The sequence below is a fragment of the Ursus americanus genome, chromosome 14 (assembly GCF_024610735.1).
Source record: "Ursus americanus isolate L20-20 chromosome 14, mUrsAme1.1.p, whole genome shotgun sequence".
Lineage (NCBI taxonomy): Eukaryota > Metazoa > Chordata > Mammalia > Carnivora > Ursidae > Ursus > Ursus americanus.
In genome coordinates this window covers 41,375,396-41,399,476 of record NC_142140.1, presented here as the reverse complement: position 1 = coordinate 41,399,476, position 24,081 = coordinate 41,375,396, and the positions used below count along the sequence as shown (strand labels likewise).

The window sequence follows — 24,081 nt, the reverse complement described above, 5'->3', positions numbered from 1 at the left end:
CAGCTGTGGTTCGGCGGTAAGGGTCTGCTATAGCCCCCCCGCCCGCAGGGTCTCCCAAGGCCCTGTCCTGGGGTTCCAGCTCAGCTGGTGGTAGACGAGCCTCAGCGACAGGGAGGGTGGAGGGGTCCTGGTGAGCCTGAACTACCGGGAGAGCTCACGGGTCCCGAAGGAGTGGGGCTAGAGTTGCGCCAAGGGACAAGAACTCGATGCTGACCACCGAAGAGGATTCAAGTCCCACTGGGCAGCCAGAATCCTGGGGAAGCACGAACGCCCACCACATCTGGATATCCTGTCTCCATCAGTTCCACCCCCTTCCAGGGACCTTCGTGGGGGCCGACCAGCCGGAGAAAGCTTTACCCCCACCCCACAGCCCTACATCATCTGAGGGTGTGTGGGTGCCCCCCCCGGCCACCAGCAGCCCCCCAACCCCGAGGCTCCCGGTGGGGATTCAGCCTTGGGCTCAGGTGTGACTGGGCTTTCTCAGAGCCTCCCTCACAGGCCTCGAGGTCAGTGCTTCTGTTATGGAAAGCACAGCCAAGAACAGTGACCTGATTCGGTTACAACCCAGGGCATGGTGGCCGGGTGGCCGTGGTGCCGGAGCCAAGCTTGCCCTCTGGGGCCACGTCCCTGCATAAATTCACCCTCCCCCACGCTTTGCCCCTGGACCCCTTCAGAACACAGTCACCCTGCCTACTGTCACACATCTCCTGTTAGGACAGGGGGAGTCCCTCCAGGTCAGCTGGTCCAAGCCCCTCAGTGTGGGGAGGAGAAACTGAGGCCAGGCAGGGATGAAGCTGCCCCAAGCCCTTGTTCCTGTGTCTTTCAGTCCCACACAAGAACCACCATGGGAACAAAGTCCTCCCCTCCCAAAGGCACCGGAGCTCCCCCCGGCCTCCCCCCACCCCTGCAGGGTCCTGAGCCTGGACAGGGCACAGATGGCCCCGTGCCCCTGCTGTCCTCCTGCACACAGGCCCGTGGGCTACAGGTGTGCAGTTTGCAGGTACTTGGGGACCTCGGGAGGCAAGGCAAACGAGGCGAGTGTCCCCACCCTGCCCGGCAGCTTGCTCCCGCGCCCCCATGTACCCCACAGACCTCCAAGCCCCTGCTCGATCGCATGCCGCCAAGGGGAATGGCCTGGCCAGAGGCCACCCCGCAGGTCAGGTGGCCTGGGAGTCTGTTCAGCCTTGCCTCCCTGAGAGGCCAGCTCAGCCCTGGAGCAGAGTAGGGAAGGAGGCAGGTCCCTGGGAAGCCACTCGTGGACAAGAGTTTCAATACACACAGAGGTCACTAGCCACTTGGAGCCTCTGACCAAGAGTGGAGAACAGGGAATAACACAGACAATGATGCAAGGATTTCAGCCCAGCCGACAAACGGCAAACTTTCAGAAGGACTCTGGAATCCAGCAAGATGAGTGGAACGTCCATCACGGACCATCTAGACCATTGGGATACAGACAGCAACGCTGAGGCCTGGGGAGGCTCGGGTGAAAAAAAGCCTGTGAGCCGCGGCAGGTCAAGGAGGTCATCCGATACTGACCTAGTGGCCAGGCGAGGGGGAGGGGAAGCCCCCGGCTTCAGGGTCACAGCTGTCAGCGTTCAGGACAGCAGCAGCAGCGTCTCCCCGGGGAAGTCCGTGGCGGCCCCTCTCCGCTCGGCAGTGGGCCCGGGGTGGTCGAGCTACCAGTGCTCCCTGGAGTCCCAGCGGCCAGGAAAGCGGTGCAGCCTCATATCTTCCTTCTGGATGTGCTCGTAACAAGACTGGCAGGAAAGAGGCGAGGCTGAGGGGGAGATGCCCTGACTGCCCCCGGCCCCGCGCATAGTCGGCCCAATACCCGGGTACACCGTCCCCCCGCCTGGACCACCCCGTCTCCAACTCAGCCTCAGCCCCAGTCTGCAAGAACAGGGGCCTCCCCTCTCCTGTGATGCTCAGAGATGTAGCCTGGAACATGCTCGGGGCCCCAGGGACCCAAGGGCTTGGGTGAAGTAAGGGGCCCTTCCCCAGCTCCTTTAACAAGGGCAGGACCAGGGACTCCGTGCAGACCTTCCCACGGAAGCACATACGAGCAGTGACTCTGGGTTCACCCGCACAACAGTGTCCAGGGCAGGGAAGGCGTCTGCCCCACTGGCCAGAGTATTTTTGCCTCCGTCCACCACCTCCGTCCCTCACCTCCAGGGCCGTGAGCAAGAAGTCATACAGTCCCCCGGTGTGGGTGGGGTCCATCATGTCACGAATCAGGTGGATCTCGGCTCCCAGGTGCTGGATTCTGGAGAACGCCCACCCCCACAGTGAGAAGGAGAAGGCAGCCCACTGGGGAAAGGCACCAAGCAGCCGGGGAAGGAGCCTTGGCCTGGGTGGCTGGACACCTGGGCTGTGGTCCCCACTCTGCTCCTGGCCCCCACGGGACCCTAGGTGGGACCTCTCTGAGCCTCAGAGCCCCACTCCGTACCAAGAAAAGCTGTGTCCATAAGCCCCGATGTTCCAAGACTCCCGAGTGAGTCTGGGCTGGGGGTCAGGGCAGGATGGGAAGGGGTCCTCCCGCAGCCCCCCACAGCCCCCGGCCCTGCTGGGGCTCACCGGGCACGTGACACCACATAGATGAGCAGCGGCAGCAGGTCGTCCATGGGCAGCTTGTGCTCCTGGCCCAGCACACGTGACACGGTGGCCTCGATTTCCCCGTACGTCCTCTCCAGCACCTCCAGCTTCTCCCGGGGGTCCACCGTGGTGCTGCAAGGGCAGCGGGCTCCAGATCAAGGCCCTCGGGTTCAGCCCCAAGCAGGGGCCCCCATCCTCCTGCCCCCCGCCCCCCACCCTGCCCAGGGCGTGGACTCACATGATCTTCTGCAGACACTCAGTGGCTGACAGGAAGCACTTGTCCCTGACCAGGGAGAGTCTCTGCGGGAGATGGGGGGCAGATGGATGAGGCCACGGTTCCCCCCGCCCTGTCATCCCTCCCTTCCAGGGCCAGAGCTCTTGCCATCCACCGTTCCCCATCACTGGCTCTAGAAGAGCCCCACCCAGAGGCTTGAGTGACCCAGGGCGAGTCCGTGAGCCTCAGTTTACCCAACTGTAAAGTGGGATAATGGTCTCCAGAGGTTGGGAAGGAAGATAATGACCCCAAAGGCCACTGGGTGCCGCCCAGGGTGGGTACTACGTCAGCGGCTCTCCAACCCAAGGGCTTGTTGAAACACAGAATCCAGGTCCACTGTCTGAGCCTGACTCAGGATGTCTGGGATGGATCCAAGAATCTGCTTTTCTAACAGCTCCCCAGATGCCATGGGCCCAGCACGCACACCTTCAGAGCCACCGCCTGGTGTGTAGCAGCCCACCACCCCCTCCGACACTCTCAGGAGGGGGGTACCAATACTGCAGCAGGGAGTACTCCCACCAAGCGGGAACCGAGGCTCTGAGTGAAGTATCCCACCCACGGCCGGACAGCCAGGAAAAGGGGTGGAGCCTGGTTTTGCACCTGCTCCCGGCGGGCCAGGAGATCAGAACAACCCAGAAAGCCGGGTGTCTCCCCCCACACCTGCTGGCCAGCGCTGCCCGGGCTCCTCTGCAGCAGGGAGGCGGGGGGCTGCTCAGGAGGCTGAGCAAACTCTGGGGGCCCAGCTCAAGGCTCAGGCCTCCCCCCACCTGCGGCAGGTAATGGACCCACCTTCTCACCTGATTGGTTGTCAGCGTGAGGTCCTTGAGGGGCCACAGGTGCCTGAAACGAAAGAAGTGTGACACAGAGCCTTTCCCAGGAGGAGGGGGCAGGGTCTGAGGTCAGAGGGCAAATTCCCTGTACACCATGTCCCACAGCAAGGCTGGGCACAGGAAGGGGGGTCCACGATGGTCTCCAGGAGTGCTTGCATGGAGCCCAGGGCAAGGGGAGGCTGGGAGAGATTCCTGAAGAAGACAGCACCCCAAAACTTGGATAGGGGTGAGGGGCAGCAGTACAGGCCAAGGGACCCTGTGAACAAATCCCGGGGCTGGGCCAGAGAATGACAGTGGAAGAGACTGTTCTGGAGGCTTGATGAGCCAGGGCAGGCTGGTGAACGGGGAGGGATGCGGGTGCCATGAGATGCCGCAAAGCGCAGGGACTTGGGGAGACAATGCAGCAGGGAGGCCAGCATGGAGGAAGCAGCATGGAGGCAGCAGGAGGGGGTGGGGACGAGGGACACTGGGGAAGCTATTGGGACCCAGGTCTCTGGGCTGGTGACGAGTCAGCTGCAGGAGACATTCACGATGGAAGGGGAAACGGGGTTTCAGAGGGGGTGGGTGGGAAGCACCATGACTGTGTGACAAGGGAGACCAGATGTGGGGAGACAGAGAGCACCCATGCCCTCCACCAGGCGTCAGAGCATCAGAAGGGGCACTGAGCAGAAAGGACGTTTTAGCAACTAAGGGTAAAAGGGACCTGCTCCCAGAATAGTCCTCAGTTTCCCCTTGGGGACCTCCCCTCCCCTACTCTCAGTCCAGTGGCTGAGAGCAGGACACCTCGCCCCAGCCCCAGTAGTAGATGTTGAGCTAGACTGGCCAATGTGGGCCACAGCCAGCCTTCAGGGGCAGGCTCAAGACCCAAGCCAAGCCAGTGAGGGACTTCAGGGGCCCTGCTGGAGCTGTTGGGAAGGGGACACCAGCTCCCTGGGGCGCAGTGGGGGATGGAGCTGGTAGAGTATAAACTTTGAGTGGCCGGTACCATGTTTGGCACCATAAATGGGAGCCAGAGATAGATCAAGAGAGAAAGAAAAGTTGCTTCCCTTCACCATGCAGTTAAGCAGCTAGATCCAGCCACGCCTGAAACCCGCAACACCACCATAATCCTGGAACTTCGTGGGTACGTGAGCCAACGACCACCACCCCCTTTCCTGCTAAAGATCACTGAACTCCATGTGTACCCTCTGTGTACACGGGCCCTGGCAAACACGGCAAGGAGGGAAGGCTTACTTCTGCACGTCCAGAAACTCGAGCAGCTTGGTGTCGGGGAAGAGGCTCAGGTTGGCGATGCCCTGGCTGTAGAGACTGTCCTCTGTCTCATGAAGAAGCAGGTAGAGAGTGAAGAGCTCTGAGTAGAAGCTGGGCAGCATAAGGGGCAGCACGAGGCCATGCACCTGCAGGTCCCTGAGTGACAGCGGCAGGACAGGTTGGAGCCAGCAGGGTGGGAACCCCCCCGGGGGGGAGGGATCCCTACTTGGGCTGCCCCTCAAAGAGCCCATAGAGCTCCTTGGCCCATAGCAAACAGCGTCCCTGCCTCCTCCATTGTCTAGAAAACGCTTCCAAAGCCTATTCTCAGTCCTTCGCTGCCTCGGTTGAAATCCATGGCCCCCTGGTCCTCTCACTGGATGCTGAGAACCACTATGGCAGCTGGGGTGGGATTTGCTCCCCCTGAGACTGAAAGCAGAACCCGGCCCCGGACAGACAAGGGACTTGCAGCAAAGCACTCAGCAGCCACGCCAGGTGGTCCAGGGCTGCCTCATTTCCTGGGCTTCCTGGGACTCCAGGGGGAAGTTCTACCTAATGTCTAACCCCACCTCTCACATCTCCTGCAACGCGGTGACAGGCCTCCCTGATTGGGCTCTCTGGGCCTGAAAGCTGAAGGCGAACTGTAAGGTTTGGTCTTCGGGAACGGAGGGAGACAGAGGACGGAGGCCCACTCTGTGTAGCCTCAGGCTCCGCCCCTGCCAGGCCTCAGCTTCCCCATCTGTGTGCAGGGGGAGGGTGCCTGGGGCGGTGGCTCACCCTCTGTGAGCCTGAGAGGGGACACTGGGGTACAGCACCTTTACAACTAAGATGCACCCAATACACTGTGCCGGCGCCCCCGCCCAGGTGCCCCAAGGAAGAGGTCATGCGTGGTTCTGACCCTCAAATGGTCAACAAACAACGCCTGGTCAGTAGCATGAGCCCCCAACACTTCCCCGGAAGTACGCCATCCCCCAAGCGAGGCTCCAGGAGCAAAGGTGGGCAGCCTCCCTGGTCCTGAGCCCGGCTGCCCCCTGGGGCGGGGACCCTGCCGACCCCAGGGGAGCGTTCACCTTGTCTCCGTATCCTCGTCCTCCTCGGGAGCCTGGCCCTTGCGCTGTAAGGCCACCTGCAGCAGACCCCTGCAGAACGATGAGAGGGACTGCACAGCTGCCACTTCCTCCAGAACCTGAGTCCCCGGAGACCGGGGCAGAGGGCTCCACCCCTCCTCCGAGCCATGGAGTATGAGGAGCCCAGCCTCCCAGACCTCTGTAGTTAGGAGGCTGGCAGCACAGGACCTCAGCCCGAGAGTGCTGGAACCCCACAAGAGAAGGACTGCAGCACCTGGGGCCCCCACTGGTCACGTTAGATGGGGTCTCGGCTCAGCCAGGACTGCAGATGGGGTCTGAGTCCAGAGTCAGGCTCAGCCTGCAGAGGCCGAGGGCTCCCCTGGGGTCAGGGGTCAGCCCAGGGCCTGGTCGAGGCTTGGACTCTGGCTACAGGCAGTCCTTGCTCTCATCTCCTACTTTCTAACCCCTCTGCTCACCAGCTGGACACTTACCGACCCACTCTCTGGTTCCTTCTCAATCCAGACGCACCATTCCCGCCCTGCGTGCCAGGCAGAGCATCTGATATCGGGAAAGGGCAGAGCCCCACCTGCCTGCGGTTGCCCCATGTGCCCCCAGCTCACCTGTAGGCAGCCCAGAGCTCGCGGGCGTGCTGCTTCACCTCCTCCTGGGCCAGCGCCTGCAGATGCTTGCTGGCCCCGATGCCCGCGTACGTGGCCTGGAAGGTCAGCATCAGCGTCCGGAGCAGCTTTCCCAGGGGGTGCAGGGAGTTGCTCAGAGCCTGGCAGGTGCAAAGGCCACAGAGAGGGGTTCGGGGCCAGGCGCCGGAGCACAGCATGCCCCAACAGGGCTTCCAAGGCTGCTCCCATTTCACAGGCGGGAGCACTGAGGCTCTCTGAGGAGATGTGGTCCACAGGCCTGGGCCCTCGGGGCAGCACCGGGGGCAGCGAGAAGGCCTCCCTCCCCGCAGACCCCTCTGCCCTAGGGCCCTCACCTTCCTGAGGCACTCCCGCAGGGCCGGGGGCTCCTGGTGCAGCAGCAGCTCATCCAAGACGTCTTCCATTCTGTCCGCACAGGGCTCGGGCTGGGCCCTGGGGCACCGGGCACACGCGTCTCTCACCCACGCCTGGGCCCTGGCCCGCCCCCTCCAGGAAGCCTTCCTCCCCAGCCCACGTGGAGCCCCACGGAGCCCCACCCTGGCCCTCTGGATGCCCCCGTGGGTACCCCCGTGCGCGCGTGCACACACACACACACACACACACACACACGTGCATGCCTGCACCTCACCTCTCACAACACAGGTACTCCTGGGACTTGCGTAGCTCCCTCGAGTTCTGCACGTGGAAGCCCAGCAGGGTCTCCTGCTCATCTCCAGGACAGCCGGCACTAACGAAGTCCCGGAAGGGGCCATAGACGCCCTGCCAGCGGCTCTCCACGGGGAAGGCACCCACACCTAGCTGCCTGCAATAGAGGCAGTGGGGGGTGGGGTAGGGATGGGGCTGTGGTGGGCAGGACCCAATCCAGGCCCTTGGAGAGATGGGGACGTCCCTTCTGGCCCCAAGTCAGGGCCCAGGAAGGGTGGGTGGACTGGGGGGTGCTAACCTCCAAGGCTCCAGGAGAAGAAAGGAGAGGCAGAGAGAAGGACAGAGAGAATCTACTCCACAGTAGAGAAGAAAGGGATACGCGGAGCCCTGGAAAGGAGACAGAAAGATCTGGAGAGCTGGAGGCCGAGTCCAGACAGCGGGGTCTTGGCCTAAGAGAGAACAGGGCCCGAAGTCCAGGATCCTCCTGCCCGAAGAGCCCACTCTCCCTCCCACCACACCTGATTCCTTCCTGAGCTGGATCCTGTCTTGGCCAGCAGGCCTGGGGGTCTGGCTGTGTGTGCACCTAATGGAGCCCCGCCCTCCAATGTCAAGTTCACAGATTTTCCTACATCTGCATCCCACCCAGGCTTGGTCACGCCTCTGGGGTTTGCTGTCTACTCTCAGCTCCTGCTGTCGGGGAGAAGCATGCAAGGATGAAGCATCTAGTAATCAACTCTACTCCCTCCCCACACCTGAGATGCAGCCTGGGACTATTAGAACTACCAACCGCACCTCAACAGACATGGCAAAAGTCACCACTCGAACTACAGTTTTCCAAGGAAGACCTCTGTCCCCATGGGGAAGAAGTCTATCCCCTTCTCGAAGACCCCATGATAGTGACAATGAGTCTACTTAGCAAGTTTCCTTCTTCACCTTGGCTGCCAGGAAACTCAGAGCCAGGTTCATGCTCAGTCACAACCATCATAGGACTTATTTGTCCCTTCCTTTCCTTTAAGTTCAACTCATACTTTTGTTTTCCATTTTATTCTTGTTTATTTGTGTCATTTTTATAAACTGCCTTGTACCCTTCCCAGAAAAAAAGCAGGGTCTAAGCAAAGCCTATGTACAATGTTCTCCTCTGGTTTTGTGGTGTGTGAAATTATGCCATAGCCCTTGATACCAAGAGTCTCTGACTTGAGGGCTGTGTGACCTGAGCTCTCTGAAGTCTCCAAAGAGCTAAGAGGAAGTACAGAAAAGCTCCTCTGAGGAGGACTGCGTCCCTGGGGCAGAAACACAGACATAGACACAGATACACACACACACACACACACGTCAGGCTCCAGAATGCATAGGCCAGGGGGCCAGCCAGTCTCTCACCTCTTTCGGGTGCTGCTCGGATCTGGCGGGAAGGCAGCTGTGTCCAGCACACCCTGGGTATGCAGTCCTTTCCCTGCCCCGCTGCCAAAGGAGCCCTCCAGGGTGAAGCCATTGGGGAAGGTGACCTTGCCCTGTACACCAGGGAAAGGAAGCAGGGATGCCTGTCTGTCTGTCCAGCTGCCCTTCCCGCCAACCATGACAGGCCTCGTGCCTGTCCATCCTGGGTCACGGAGGCTAGGGACTAATAGGTCGCCTTCCCACTACCCAGCCTGAGGGGCTCATAACCCTCCACGTCCGCAGGCCCCGACCAAGGGCTGTGCCAACAGCCCAGGGGCTCACGTCCGAGGCAGGAGACTGGAAGGGAGAGAGGAAGGGACTCTCGGGTCAGAGCAGGAGAACCACCGCTGTGGGACTTGGGGAGGGGTGGGGCTCGGGATAAGACCAGAAGTAGGAAGAGGCCTGGGGAAGGCAGGAGGTGTGCTGGCCTGGGTAGGGGCAGCGGCCGCTGCACGGCTGTCCCACTCAGAGCACTCCTGGCCTCCCTGCTTTAGATGTCACAGTGCCCCCCAGTCATTAGGAGACTGAAACAGCCCCCACATTTCCAAAGGCCCAAGCAGGGCCCAACTGCTTTCTGCTGGGTCAGCTCAGGCAGGACCGTGCTGAAGGACAGTCACTGCAGGGGCCCCTGCCCAAGGCACTGATGCCAGGAGAGGGGGTGGATTCCCACCCAGGGGCCTGTCGGGAGACACAGACCAGCCACCAGCACACTGCAAACCCAAGGTAAATCCGCCTGTCACCTCTTGCCTCCCACCAGGATCGAATCACAACTCCACAGCAGGAGGGGGTCACAGCGCCCACCCTCTGGATGCCGTGGACATGGGAGAGGCCCTCCCCCCACTGCCCACACCCTCAGCCCTGGGTCCAAGTGGAGAGATTACAGGCTCCACCTGAGGCCTCGGCAGGAGTGGAGTGGGTCTCGGCGGTCCTCACCTTCCCCACAAGGGTCAGGTCCCTGGTGAAGGTGCCCTCATACAGGGAGTCATCTTCAGACAGGAGGATCCCGGGGCCCTAGGGAAGGAAGCCGGAGTAGAAGCAGTGGAAGGGCCAGGAGACTGGGGATGGGGAGGGGACGGCAGGAAGACAGAAAGTAGGTAACCCAGGGGCAGAACGGTCTCGAGCCCTGTCATACCTCCCAGGACTGTGCTGAGGTGGGATGCCAGCCCTTGGCCTGTTGAGTACTGAGCACCTGCCCCATGGACCTCATTCCTGGGTTACCCCGAACGACTGCCTGGGACTTGGCTCCTTCCCTCCAGCAGCCTCTCTCAGGAAGCCTCTTGGGGGCCCTTCCTTTGCCACCTATGGCTCAATGCTGGGCTTCTCCTCAGCCACCCCCACTTCCCTGTCACTGATCCTCGGTGACAGTGGAGCAGACCAGGCTCCCTTGTTGCATTGGCTGCCAGGAAGTTCAGAGCCCAATGGGATATAAATGTGTGTCCTACTTGAATCTATTCTGTGTCTATTCTTATCTTTTTTTCCTCTTTCAATCCCTTCCAGAACAAAGTGGAGCATAAGCCAATGTACAAGCCATAATAACAAGCAGAGTCACCAGGCCAGAGCCCTACTATGTGCCCGTGCATCTGGCCAGGTGTGGGTGAGGCAGGAGGCCGGTGCTGGTGTGCCTGGGCTCAAGAGACCTGGGTGTGAGTCTCAGCCCTGCCACTGAATAGAATGTGACACCAGGCAGGTTCTCTGACCTCTCTGAGCTTCACATGTGTCACTCATCCACTGGGGACAGTGACATGATCCACAGGGTTCCTGGGAGGATCCCATGAGATCGTGCCGGGAGGTTGAGCTCAGGCTGGGCCTCTGTCCATTGCAGAAGGTGCTAGCATCATCGTTACTGTGCACTTCACTCTTGCCAATTTCCCTGTTTACAGTAAGTAGTGAACCTGAGTTGCTGATGGGGAAACTGAGGCTGGGAGGGCCAAGGCCAGGGCGGGTGGCAGAACTGCATTCCTGCTGAGGTTCTGGCTCCCTCTAGCACCTAGGAACCCAGCTTCCTGCCCCATCCACCCCTGCCCAGCCTCTGCTCAGCGTCGGGGCCCTCAGAGCAGGGGGGGCTCCAGAATTCAGCCCCAGCGCAAGGAGAGGGTAGCTCAGGGCACACACGGGTCACCCCACTCACCACCATCTTGTCTGCCTGGAAGGTCCCCTGGTAGCAGACACCAGCCTGGGTGACCATGACCCCTGGGCCGTGGCGCTGGTCGGCCTGCCACATGCCAATATAGCGCTCACCCCTGGGGAGGAGCCAGAGAGGGATCAGATTGTTCCTGGGCATTTCTGTGTGCTCTGCTAGCACGGTTGGGGTGGGGGTGGAGAGCAGGTAAGGAGCAATGATAGCGCCTGAATCCACTCAACTCACACACAGGGCGAGAGAGGTCAGGACCTCCAAGAGGTAGAGAGGGTGGAGGGAGGGAGGGAGCATGCCAGAGGGAGGGTATCCTGGCAGGCTTCCTGGGGGAGGTGGCAGGAAGGGCAGATGGCATGCAAAGCCACGGAGGTAGGAGCCTACAACAGATACAACAGGTATGAGGGGACATTCAGTGGTCTAGAAGACTGGAGGGGTGCACGGGTGGCACAGCAGGGGTGAGGTCAGAGAAACAGGCAAGCCTTGAATGCCAGGCCAAGGGCCCTGGGCTTTGTTTCACAGCACAGAGAGCCAGGAAGGGCTGCAGTCCTTACGTGGGACTGGACTAGGGGTCAGAAACTCCTCCCAGACAGCACAAGGAGGGGCCAGACTGGGGAGGCTCCTCAGTCAGGGAGCTCAGGGCCCCTCGTTCTGAGCCTCAGCATCAACCAAGGTCGTGGACGGGAAGTGAGGGGCTTCCGGGGGACTCTGGGGAGCACAGATGGACTGGACCCACTGATGACGGGCCCCGCGCCCCGGGGCACCCTAGTCTGTAGGGTCCTCTCTGCCCCCCTTCCACCCGCGGGGGCGGCGCCAGGGCACTCACCTGTCACCGTCCTCCTCGACGCCGTACCCGCTCCGCTGGCCCCTCTCCCAGTGGCCCGTGTACTTGAAGGGCTGCGGGGCCTGCGGGGCGCTCTCGAGGACCCCAAATCCGTGCCGCAGGCCCGCCCGGAAGTAGCCTTTGTACACCTCGTCGGTGCCGTACCTGCAGAGAGTCACTGGCAGCTGGCCCGGCCTCCCTGAGCTCAGCCGGGGGACGCCGCCGCCCCAAGAGCCCGCCCCGCCGCCGGCCGAGGGTCACTTACTCACAGATGCCGTAGCCACACATGCTGCCTTCCCGCCAGTGGCACTTGTAACAGTCAAATTTGTCCTCTGAGGCCTGAGGCACCAGGCGGATACCGAAGCTGTCAGTGTGGGGCGTGGGGAGGCAGTCGGCACCGGGGCTGTCACCTTGACCCAAGACACCCCACGACACCCCTCCTTGCCACCCCAGAGTGTCCCTGCCTCCGAGGGGCCTTCTCAGACAACGGGGGAGAATCTCCCAGGTGCCCAGGCGTCTTTTCTTCCCAAGGCCACTCTCAGGATACCCCCCTGTCCCACCCCCCGGCCCCTCATGCGCCCTGGGAGCACCTTCGGGCACTGACCACTCCCTCCATGACCTGCCCCCTCCTCTGGGATTTCCCTCTTGTGCAACAAGGGGAGCTGGACCAAATGGCCTTAAGTCCCTTCGTGAGGTTTGGGACTCGAGGAGGGGGCTAGGCTGGTGACAGGGGCGGGGGCGAAAGCCACTCACCGGCCCACCACCCGCTCCTGCAGCATCCCCAGCCTTACCCGTGCTCCAGGCCCTGGCAAAAACTCCCCACGTGATTCCGGCCATCGGGCCACTTCAGGGTGCCCCTGGAAGACAGTAGAGGTCCACACACATAAGGCCCGTCAGAACCATCCTTCAACACACACAGGCCCCCCAGCCGACCTCCACCACACACTCTCTCCAAGGCCCAGGTTCCCCTTGGACTGGACCCTCTGCCTCCAGCCAGCCCTCTTCTCTGACCCACAGGGGCTCTCAGCCCTTCCTGACTCCTGGCACACCTGCCCCAGCAGCCTCCAGCACACCCACCGCACCCCCCAGGGAAACATCCAGGTTCCCTTTTTCCCTTGACCAACAGGAAGCTCCGAGCTAAACTTCATGCTTAAGTCAAATGCTAGTCAGTGGTTTCTAGCATCCACCTCTCCTCTTCTGACGTGGCATTGTTTTTTGTTTTGCGGTTTTTTGGTTCCTTTGCTTCCTCAAGCCCTTTCTGGAAGCAGGCAAGGTATCAGAAACTAACGTGCTTGTGAGCGTCACCTTGGCAAGTGCCTTCTACTTTCTGGGGCGTGGCTTTCCCAGCTGTAGCATGGGCGGGGGTGCACATTCTTCCAAAGCCCTCCCGCTTGTGGGGTCACGCAGACCTGCGGCTGAAGCCGGACTCACCTAGAACCTGCCCGAAGGTGTTAGGTAAGTCATGCCAATCTCTGGCTTCAGTTTCTACACCTACGGAACGGGCGGTAACACTCCCCCAGAGCGTTCTTGTGAAGACTGGTGGAGACAGGAGGTCTGCAAACCATTTCCACTACCACCTCGTGCTACATGGACATGAGAATTATCCTTCCGCCCTCCCGAGAACAGTAACTGCAGACCTGAAGTCTGTCCCATGCGCTCTGGGCTCATTACCATCATCCGGACTCTACCCGGCACAGACCTACTATGGGCCATGTCCTATTCAACGGGGCTTAAGACAGACTGGGAAACAGAGTTGACCGACTGACGCAGGAAGAAAAAGCCTTTGGTTGGTGCCCGGAGGTGACTGGGTCCTGTCTACCTCTCAGACTCCCAGGAGGAGCCCTCCCTTGCTGGGCCTGGAGCCCCAATCACTCACCTGCCATGGGGCCTGCCCCGACACCACTCGCCCTCGTAGGTGGCCTGGCAGAGCTGGCCCTCCGCATGGAAGGTGTATGCCACGCAGCGGCAGGTGGGGGGCTCGGAGGGCTCCAGGCCTGCCCCCAGCACAGGGAAGTCCTTCTTCCCACGCAGGGCCTGGCACACAGCCTGAGTCACTTTCCACTGCCAGACCATCTGGTGGGGACAGGGGATAGGTCACTGCTGTGCCAGAGGCCCCTCTAGGAAGCCTTGTGGGGTAGCTCCCGACAGTACCCCCCTCCCCCACCCCCCGACCCTGTTCTGGCACTTGGGGGAAACTCCAACCCCACCCTGCTCCCTCGGGCCCCGCATCCAGACCCGAGATCCTGGTGTGCAGTTTTGGGGCCTGCCCAGAGGGGCCAGACTGAACCACCAGAACCAACACAGGCCCCGGTCCCGGCTTCCTAGGGAAAAATGCCCTGTGCTCTGTGGCATTCTGATGCCTGACCCCAGCTGACCACTGCCTCGCTCTGACCGTGACCCCAGTGGCCTGGCCACTCCCACGGAGCCTCCAGGGTGGTACACCTCCCCCTCCTCTCCTGCTGTGTCCGCTCACTCCTCTCAACCCACCACCCCGATTCACAGCTCACCCACACTCACCCGGTCTTGGGGGTCCTTGGAGCAAAAGGAGAGCTCTTCCTCAGGTGTGAGGAGGTGAAAGGTGCACCTAGACAGATGGAGGTGACGAGTAGGCCCCAGCTCTGTCCAGGACGCTGTTCCGGGAGGCCCCAGCCCTGGGGTGCGGGCAGTTTCATGAGGGTGGAGGGACAGAAGGCCCAGGGTGTCATTGGAGGGGGCTGCTCACCCGTCCTGCCCAGGATCCAGCCACACCAGCTTCAGATCAAAGGTGTGGACACTGTGACCCTGGAAGATGGGGTACCGGGGTCACCCAGGGCCCAGCCCAGACGCTCCCCCACTGCTCTGGCCCAGGCTTGCTCCAGGCACCAACCTGCAGCCACACCACTGGGTGTCCCCTGGCTGCTCGGTCCGGAAGGCCCAGCACTGAGCCTGCTCCCCACCTCCAGGGTGGCCCCTCTGTCTCCCTTCCCATCTGAGGGCCTGGCAGGAACCCAGGAGCAGCTTCCCCTGCCCCCACATCCTGCTCCAACATGGCCGCAGCTTGGACACCATAGGCCCCTGCTAGAAACCTCTCTTAGGCTCCTACCGCCTGGGGGATGGAGACCTCACTGCTGAGCCAGACCCCTGAGACCACACAGACTGATCCCGGCTCACAGGTCCCCACTCCTCACCCCTTCACACCAAGTTGCCACGGCCCTTCCACACTCACACCTTCTCAAGCTTGCCCCCAAACCTCCCTCAATCTGACCCTTTGCTCACGCTGCTCCTTCTACCTGGAAAGCCATCCCTGCTCTGAGAGCTGATGAACATCCCTTCCTCTAAGAGATTTCACGTAGCGACCTCCTGACCTGGCCTAGGCAGGCCAGTCACTGCCTCACTGCCCCAGGAGGAGGGGGGCCAGGCCCAGACCCGAAGGGCAGGAGGAAGGTGCCAGACACAGGCAGGGACAAGGGTGGGCCTGGCACAGGACATGCAAAGGTCCAGAGGTAGGGAAGGGCACAGAGCATTTAAGTGACAGCATGTCATCAGTGTACCTGGAGCACAGAACGCGAAGTCGGGAGTGGAGGGGAAGTCAAACTGAATCAGAACCCCAAAACCAGGTTTCAGGAGACACAGGTCTGGGCAAGTAGCCTCCCTGCCAGGCCTCAGCCTCCCTGTCTGCAGGGGAGTCCCAGACTGACATTCTGAGGGGACAGAGAAGACAGTGCTCTGGCTATCACGAGGGCAGTCTGAGGTCAGGGGGGAACTAGGCACAGTCAAGTTTACAGGCCAGGGAACAATCCCAAACCCCCGGCCTGGCTCCCCCTTTGACTTTGCTGATGTCCAGAGCCCAGGCACTGCTTCCACGTGGCACTTTCCTCTGGAAGCTTCGTGTGTGCCCCGAGTGATTCATCCAGCCCTCCTCAGCCACCAAGAGCCACCCAGGACCTCCCATCTGGGGCTCCTCTCCCACATAAGGAAGAGAACTAAGAGTTGTCCGGCACCCGTGGAAGGACAAACTCACGAGCATCCCATTTTCCAGATGAGGAGACCGAGGTGATGTTGAGCAGGGCTGCTGCCTGGCAAGGGCTGAGGCTGGGTGGCACCTGGAGCAGCCTTGCCCAAAGGCGCCCCGCTCCTGCAGGGATGACGCCACCTGCCACCCCCACCCCGGCACTGCCTGCTTCTCAGGCCCCTACCCCTCCCTTCCCCATGAGCCCGAGTTTTCGCTCCCAGCTGTCTCCTTCCCTTTGCTTTCTCAGCCAGGCCCCAGACTCCCACCGCGGCCCCAGGACCTCTGCTCAGCCCCACCCCAACCTGCAGCAAGACGAGGACATCATCAAAGAGCAGCACGCGCTCTGCCCGCAGCGGGGTCACCGTCACCGGTACGTCCTGGCTGTCCTGCAAGAGTCGGCGTGCAGGGGTGCAGAGCACATCCTGGGGAAGGAGAGCAGGGAGGCACGGGGCTCAGGCACCCCCATCCCAGTGGCTGTACCCGCTCCTCTGCCTGCCTCTGCCGGGAGCACCAGCGCCTGCAGTCCAAGCATCTCCTGGAGGCCCCCAGCTCAGCGATGGACACCGGGGCGCCCAGTCTGGAGGGGCAGCCCAACTTGCCTTGAAGCTTCGCTTTGACGCCCACCCCGCCTCGAGCCACCGTCCCCGCCAAGCCCCCAACAACACTCACAGGGGCTCTGCAGTCCCTGCTTCTAGCTGGGCCCCAGGCCTGTCACACCCTCTCAGGGCACAGGGGGCTTTCCCCCCAGCGGGGGCAGTGCATGCCACGGCAGGCAGTGACAGGAGGATGGGATCGTTTGGTGGCATCCCAGGACAGGGGGCCAGCTCTGACTGCTCTTCCCCAGAGCCAGCTCACCGCCTGGCCCGGGAGGTGCTCCACAAGCAGCCGAGGAGGGCTACACAGATGGACCTGCCAGCCACCTGGCTCGGCCACCGCTCCCACTTCCAGACGGGGAAGCAGACATTCGGGGAGTCCAACAGGCCCCTTCCCTCCACCCGTTGGGCCTCACACTCACTCTCAGCCGGCTGCTCAGGGAGTGCCGGAGAGCCTGCGTGGCCAGGGCCTGATCCAGCGCCTGCCTCATGAAGGACTGCAGGTTCCCGAAGAGGGTGGCCGCGTGCACCACCAGCTCCCGCGTGGGGTGAGGCTGCGGGGACACAGAGCAGCTGGTGGGGGGGCGGGGGCTTGCCAGAACCTCCCCCCACCCCGTGATGCTTCCCCAGCCCTGGCCTGGCCCCGGCTGCTCAGAAGGTCTGGATCAAAGCCAAAGTCTGTCCCTTTCCCCCTGCCAGCCCTTCCTTCAGGGAGAGGCCAGCGCGAAGGTGCTTCCAGAAGGCTGCTGGGCCTGGGTCAGCTGTCCTCACACCCAGTACACAACTCTCCAGCTGCTCCCGGGTCTCTGCCCGGCTCCACTAGGGCACAGCCATGTACCTCAGACAGGATGGGGCAAGGACAGGCCCCGTCAAACCACCCCCCACCCCAGTCGGAACACGGCTCTAACCCCAAAGCCCGGCTGGGTCCTTCTCAAACTGGGGTTCCTGGGTCAGGTGAGTCCCTGGAGCCGGGGCCCAGTGAGCGGCCCCCAGCCCCCCGACATCCCTACTACTTACGTCCGCAGTGCTGTCCCCAAGGCCCAGCAGGAGGACCACATACTGCTGCACGTGATGGGCCAGCGGCTGGTGGAGGGCCTGGGCCAGCGCCGTGCCCACAGAGGCCTCGGAGCTCACGCCCGACAGCAGCTGCCACAGGGCCTTCCGCTGGCCCCGCCAGAACTCCCTGGAGGAGGGAGGGCCACACACCACCTTCTCTCCCCTCCTCCATTCCTGAACCCACCGCCTTCGCCCTCCGCCCCACCCCAGCTAAGCCCCCAGATCCCAGGAGCAGTCCCAGACCCCAAACTTCTCTCCTATCAGATAAACGCAGTTTATCTGCACAGTCCGTGGCAATATCTCCGTGTAAAGGGCTCGTTGAGTCCAACCGTGCACCCTGAACAGGACCGCCCCTCCTTCCCCTTCCCAGGGCCAAGCTGAGCTAGTGGATATCTGGACTGTGCTCACAGCCCCCCCCCGCCCCCCCAGACTTCTTCCCTCTCTTCCGGTGTGGAGTGGTGTGGAATTGTTAGAACCAGCAGTGCTCGGGGTGAGTCATGGGCTGTGACACTTGCTGCTCTGGGGATGGGACTTCCCCGACCTTCCCTCCCGGACACCCCCGCCCGCCCTCTGAGCGCCCTGCAGCATCCTGGGCTCACCTCCTCTTCTTTGCTGCCTTCTGAAAGGCCTGCACCGCCACGCAGCTCGCGTAGGACTCGATGTACCTGCCGGCAACACAAGAGACAGCCTGCAGGCCCAGCCCACGGCTTCCCCCCCAAACCCCTGCCCTGCCGGGGTCCCTGGATCCCACTTGCTGAGTGCCCTGCCCCAACCAGATAATTCCAACTCAGTCTTTCTCCCCTGGGAGGCCCCAAAGCTCAGGTCTGGGGTGTCTGAACCAGCGCCTCGTGGCAGCCCAAGCCCCAAAGGCCAACCCCAGGTGAGCCTCCCACAGACTGAACCCAAACCTCGGCCTCAGCCTGACCCCGGTGAGCCCTGGTGTCCGGTGGTGGGCACGCTGATGCCCAGGCCAAGCCCCAGCCTTCCTTGCTGTCTTACTCCACATGGACTTGTAGCACGCGGTCGGCGTCGCGCAGCAACAGCAGGGACTCCAGGCCCACGGTGTCCTGGTGGCCCAGCCTCTCCTGCAACGAGTGCAGGCTCTCCTCCGTCACTTCCCAGAGCCGCTGGGAGCTCTGGTGCAGCTGCTGCAGGAGCCGCAGGCCCTCTCTGCCCTGGGCATCCGAGGGCTCTGGGGCTGGGGCGGGGGGCACAACAGTAATGTGAGGGGGCGGCGCCCCACAGCCCAGGAGCTGCAGCCAAAGTCCTGCATCCTCAGGGTCCTTGGGCCGGGACAGGAAGCTGACGTGGCACCCTGAGCTCAGCAGGGACAGGCAGGCTGGAGCGCGGGGCAGCACCCGTGAGGGGTCGGGGGGGGCATATATCCACCCCCTCACGAAACAGGGACAGCACGCATGACCTGGGGCACCAAGTACACTAAGTCCCCTGAGTCTCTGGGCTTTCTCAGGTCTGGGGTATGGGGTCCGTAAGATCCCGTGGTCCCCTGGCACCCACAGATGCACGGACAAAGCCCCCAAGTGGGAGGCACCTGACCAAGGTCATTTCACAAGTGAGACCCCACCTGGGTCATGCCCTGGGTGAGAGCGGGATGAGAATCCTGGCAGAGAATCAGTCCCGTGCCCTGGAAGAGGTGGGATTTTGATTCTATGTACAGCTGGGTCTAGGCCAGGGGTTCATGGCCTGGCCCTTCGGGGTGCCTCGGAGAAGAGAGCAGCCAGTGGCTGGAGGCAGAGCCCCGGTCCCATCAGAAGATGCCGATACCAAGTGTCCCCACTCCCGTCTGAGGCTGAGAATGCTGTGCCTCAGAAGGTCTAACAAGGTAAGACTCGGATCCCCAGGATGGTTCCTGTGTCCCCCACCCTCGCCGCTGCCAAGCCGAGACTCACTGGTTTCAAGCAGGGGCTGGAGGACAAGGCTGTTGATGCGGGCGAGGGTAGCCGAGAAGACCTCCTCCAGCCGCAGCAGGGCCTCCTCCTCCGGGCTGCACATGGCCGGAGCGCTGCCCTCAGAGCCTGTGGACGGGGCACAGGCCAGAGTGAGGGCACCAGCCAGAGCAGGGTCAGTGCCATGCCTTCCGTCCGTGTGCCCGGGACCACCCGCGACGGATGTGAGCTATCAGCCCGGGTGGCCTCAAAGGGGAATTTCTGGACTAGCCGCCAACCCCTGCCCTGCTCTGCCTCGGGGGCCCAGCTGAGGGGACCTGCCCGAGTAGGAGGGAGGCCTCAGAAGTGCCCAGGAAGCATCCCTTTTTAGCCAAAAAGGCAGGTGCTCCTCAAGCCCCGTTCTGGCCTGCTCATTCCCCTGCTCAAATATCCACTGTGGCTCCCAAAGGCTCAGAGTGATATCTGAGGGTGTTCTGACCTCGCTCCCTCCCCTCCGAGCCTCTGGAAGTGTGGACCTACTGCCAGAGGAACCCAGCCTTTTTCTCAAGGCCATGGCTCAGGACCCCTGTCACCCATAAAGGCTACGTAAGCAAGGAGAGGTCTGGGGGAATAGGGAGCCATGGAGGATCTCAGGGCAAGGAAATGGTAGGACCCAAAGTCAGACTTCTGGAGATGGGCGTGATGACAGCTGCAGAAGAGATGGTGCCGAGCAGTGGGAGGTTGAAGTCAGCGTGGGTGACAGCTAGACCCTCCGTGCCCCCCAACCTGCTGACCCTCCTGTGCCTGGAGGAAAGAGGAAGGGGCTGCAGGGGTGGGCAGGTGGGCTTGAGTTTTTGGACTTCCCACCCTGGAGTGAAGGACCCACCACACAGGCAGGGGATCCCCTGGGAATGTGGCTTTCTGATGAGAAGGAGGGGCAGCGAGGGGCCTGGGCTCCAACCCACCCCCACAGCCAGGCTGCAGCCTCCAAGCAAACATAGCCCTCTCCCACCAGAGCTGGGTGCCCTCACCAAGCAAAGTTCATCTGCCCAAATGACCCGACCAGACATCGCAGGGTTGAGAGCTGGAGGGTTTTTTAGCCCTAGACCCTCGCACTGCCCCTCCCTGGCTCTGACACTGAGGCTCTGCAGTTAGCTGACCTGGGTGGGGTGGGAGACAGAATCGAAGCCGCTGGAATGGGCAGGCGACACAGACAGACCCAAAAGGGCAGACGGGAAGGGGTCTCATCCCTGCCAACCCAGCCCCAGTGGCACCAGAGGGCATTCCGGCTCCCTGGCAAAATGTACAACTTCCAGGGAAGAGGCTCTGGGGGAGCGGGGCGGCTGCCTCCGAACTCTGGCCAAGGGCCCAGGCCCAGGCATTCCTGCCCCACCTTTCCTGCCTCTGCTGCTTCAGGAGGGCGAGGCCTTGGGAGGGACAGGCAGGAAGGGGAAGCAGCTAGACACCCAGCTGTGGCCTGCTCTCTCTGTGGGCCCCTGCGGCAGCCCCGGGGACTCCCCCCCCACCATGCCCCCTTCCCTGACCTGGGGCACCAGAGCATGTCACTCCAGGTCAACTCAGGCAGTCCAGCAGAGCCCAGCCAGAGGGCCAAGGTACAGCAAGTGTGGTCCGCCTGACCCTCTCCCCCATTATCTCCACAAATAGATGGAATGGAAAGGCCCTTTGGGGGGTGCCTTTTCCATCCTCAGCTGGCAGCCAGTCAGTCAGGGTCTGAACTGAGAGGTGAGGACACAGGCTAAAGGTAGAGGAAGAGGGTGCAGCCAGCACAGAAGGTGCGGACTGGGAACCAGATCAGGGCGAGTGTGGACCTGCCAGTCAAAGGCCTGGGACTGGGAGGTCCTGAATACCAAGCATCCCCCACACTCACAGTGACCTGGAACCCACCCCAGCCACCCCGCACCCAGGACACGGAGCTCCCTGTCCCTCTCCACCTCAGGCTACCCCCTCTCCCCTGCACAGAGCTGGCGGCCACCCCTACCCTGCCTGCACCTGTGGCCCCCACCCCAACGGCTCCCACGGGACTCCCTGCTGACCGCCCGACCCACTGCTCAGTCCTGGTCATGTTCCAGCTTATCCAGAGCCCTACTCCTCTCTCGGCCTCAATCACCTCCTCTACGAAATGGGGGTCTGCTTAGCTCAGAGCTTTTGAACTACATAAGCCCTCCCTAGAAAGGACAAACTGGTGGGGGGAGCTGCTCTGGGCCTAGAGACCTGGTCCTCAGGCTCCCTCCCCGCTCAAAGCAGCCTGGGCCCCTTAGGATGAGTCTTACAGATACGGACTGGCAGACACAACTCTAGGACCCTTTCAGATCTGTGGCCCCAAAGCGATGTCTACCCCTACGGAACTGAGGCACACTGCCCACAGGAAAGGCCAGAAGTTAAACATGGCCGGTGAGGTGCTGGGTGGGGGGTAAGGCTGCAGACAAGGTTGGGGATCTGGCCCATTGGGCCCTGCTCCTTGGCTAGGAAGCTTGGGGCTTCATCCTGGAGGCAACCAAGGGTGTGAGAGCAGGGAGCAGACCAGGCATGAGTGTGTTTGGGAGTGGGGGGAGGGCTAAGCTACAACATGAGAGCAACCCAGCAGGCGTAATCCCTGCTCAAACCCGTCATACCCCCAACCCACCCAGCTCTGGTCAAGGGCATGGCCTCCTTACCCTCGTCCTGCACCCAGGTCTAAGGTTCCTTAGTGGTAGGCTGCACGTGACGTACCTATGGAGAAACTGAGCCCCAGGACGGAACTGGAGGGTCAAGACACTACGTGCAGAGCGTGTGCAGGGCTCAGACCCAGGCCTCTGGCTGCCTGTCCCACCAGGCTCACCTGAGCTAGGGGTTCAGAAAGGCTGGGTGACTCGCCTCAGGGCACACAGCAAATTCCCAGCAGGGCCCAGCCTCCTACCTCCTCAGGCAGCCTTGGTGCTCCCTGTGGGGCGGGGTGAGGACAGAACTGGCTAGTCCCGGCGTGCCCAGGTGAGTCAGCTGCCCGTCCCGTGTCAATCCAACCAGCAGCCAGACCTGCTCTCTCCCCTGCATTCCTGGCCTCTGTCCACGCCAGGTTGCTCTCAGGCAGGGTCACTGAGGCCTCCCCTACCCTCTCCAAGGCCCCTCTGGCCCCTCAGGCCCCTGGGCCACACCCTGTCATGGCACCCATGCTGGTATTTCCTGGTCTGGACAGGCAAGGAAGTCTTGCTTGCCGTGGAGACTTTTTCCTGGGCTGCTCCAGAGTCCCCTAAAACAACCAGCAAGCGCAGTGGTAAACAGAGCAGAGAGGGGCTGCCCAAGGGAGGGGGCACTCAACTGCCACAGCTGACCCCTCAGTCTTCACTTTGGCCTCTCCCCCAGCACCCCTTCTCTGACCGTCCATGGCTCTGAGCTTCTTGTCCTAGACACACACACCCCCAACTCCCAGTCTCTCACAGCTCCCCTGCCCCTCCCTGGCCCGGCACACGCAGTCCCCAGAGTTTCCCAAACATGGGATCCTGTTCCAGCCACTAGGCGTTTGCCCATGCCGGTCTCACTGAGGGCGTCACCTCCTCCTGGCAGTCTCCCAGGCTGGGCGAGGTCCAGGGGGCGGCCCTCGCACCCCAGCCAGGGGGTGCGGAGGCTATCCCTGCGCTGCCCCTAAACCCGAGCCGGGTGACCACGGGGCAGGGACGACGAGGTCGAAGCCCGCTGGCACGGAGGGAGCCTTGGGACAAACTCAGACGGCCCCGGTGTGAGTGCCGCCTGGGACCGAGGAGTCGTGGAGGGACGGTGACGCGCCGGCCCAAGGGGGCGCTAGGAAGGTCCCACCTGGAGTGAGGGGAACGCGGAGCACAGGAGCCCGCCCACAGACGCGCGACCTCCGGCTCGCCCTTACCTGTGCGGTGCCGGTGCCGGGAGCGGGGAGAGTCGCCGCGGCCACTCGCTCCCCGCCGCCCGCACGCCGCCCCCCGCAGTCCCGGCGCCCGCCACGCCCCCGCCACGCCCCCGGCGTTCGCCCCGCCCCGCCTCCGGGAGTTGTTAGTGGAAGTTGGGGCGGGCGCCGACGGACTCGCCAGGCAGGAGGTGGGACGGACGCGGCCTCGGTCAGCCCCCCGCCCGACGTCTACTCTTAAGGCCTTTCACGGGAGTCCTCCGGGGTCCGAAGGCTCCTGGGACCCACGGGGAGTGTGAGGAGGAGGACTGACTCCTCCGCCCCCTGAAACACACACACACTCGCTCGTTCGCTCACTCACACTCTCACTCAGGCCCAGCCTGGCCTGGTTTCCTGGGGAAAGGCTCCCAGAACAGCAGGCAGTGCCCGGGAAGCAGCCTGGCTTTCTTGGCCCTGGCGGGGCCCTCCCGGTGCACTCGCCCCTATTCTGACACTCTGGGGCCTGGGTGCAGCCCGGTGACCTCCTCCACCGGTACAGAATCACAGGAAACTTGAAGCCAAGAGTGGGGGAAACCGAGGCTGCCCTGCGGCCCCTTGGGCCAGATGTGTACGGCCAGTCGCCACTTCTTTCTGTGTGGCCTTGGGGAAGTCCGCCCGTCCGCCCCCACTCCTGGGTCTTCACATGGCCCAGTAGAGCGAGAAGCCAGTGCTTGTCTGCTCCAGGGCCTGTGACCTTGGAAAGGGTGGTGGAAGCCTAATCCCAGGAGGGGGAGGACAATGGTTCAGCCTGTAACAAAGGAGCCTGCTGTCTGCTGCCTGGTCCCCCTCCAGCAGCCACACCAGCCTCCCCCCCCATCACTTCCCGTGGAACACGGGTTCCAGGGGATGACAGGAGTCATTGCCCCTTTCATGGCTGACAACACTGAGGCCAACAGGCAGTGGAAGAGCAGAAAGGTAGCCCACCAACCCCCTACTCAAGTCTGA

At 62.4% G+C, this 24,081-nt stretch overlaps 1 protein-coding gene across 5 annotated transcripts; it reads right to left on the bottom strand.

The window, feature by feature from the left end:
- Positions 1-1,352: 1,352 nt before the first annotated feature.
- ALS2CL (ALS2 C-terminal like) lies at positions 1,353-23,184 on the bottom strand. Of its 5 annotated transcripts, XM_045778586.2 has the most exons (28): positions 23,101-23,174; positions 22,063-22,164; positions 21,899-21,964; positions 19,248-19,373; positions 18,340-18,538; positions 17,940-18,005; positions 17,302-17,467; positions 16,707-16,838; positions 15,994-16,113; positions 14,423-14,481; positions 14,218-14,284; positions 13,577-13,773; positions 12,492-12,557; positions 11,966-12,064; positions 11,704-11,865; positions 10,875-10,986; positions 9,680-9,757; positions 8,690-8,820; positions 7,296-7,469; positions 7,003-7,099; positions 6,632-6,789; positions 6,015-6,083; positions 4,930-5,103; positions 3,664-3,706; positions 2,831-2,892; positions 2,575-2,724; positions 2,167-2,263; positions 1,353-1,757 (listed from the first exon to the last, which is right to left on the bottom strand). In XM_045778586.2, the coding sequence occupies exons 4-28, from the start codon at positions 19,348-19,350 to the stop codon at positions 1,677-1,679; spliced, it is 2,862 nt and encodes a 953-aa protein (XP_045634542.2). In that variant the 5' UTR covers positions 19,351-19,373; positions 21,899-21,964; positions 22,063-22,164; positions 23,101-23,174; the 3' UTR covers positions 1,353-1,676. The 5 variants fall into 5 exon arrangements, with proteins under 5 accessions (XP_045634542.2, XP_087723228.1, XP_045634541.2 ...); XM_087867102.1 differs by lacking the exon at positions 22,063-22,164 and having other exon boundaries at positions 23,101-23,175; XM_045778585.2 differs by lacking the exon at positions 23,101-23,174 and having other exon boundaries at positions 22,063-23,073.
- Between the last annotated feature and the right edge of the window lie 897 nt (positions 23,185-24,081).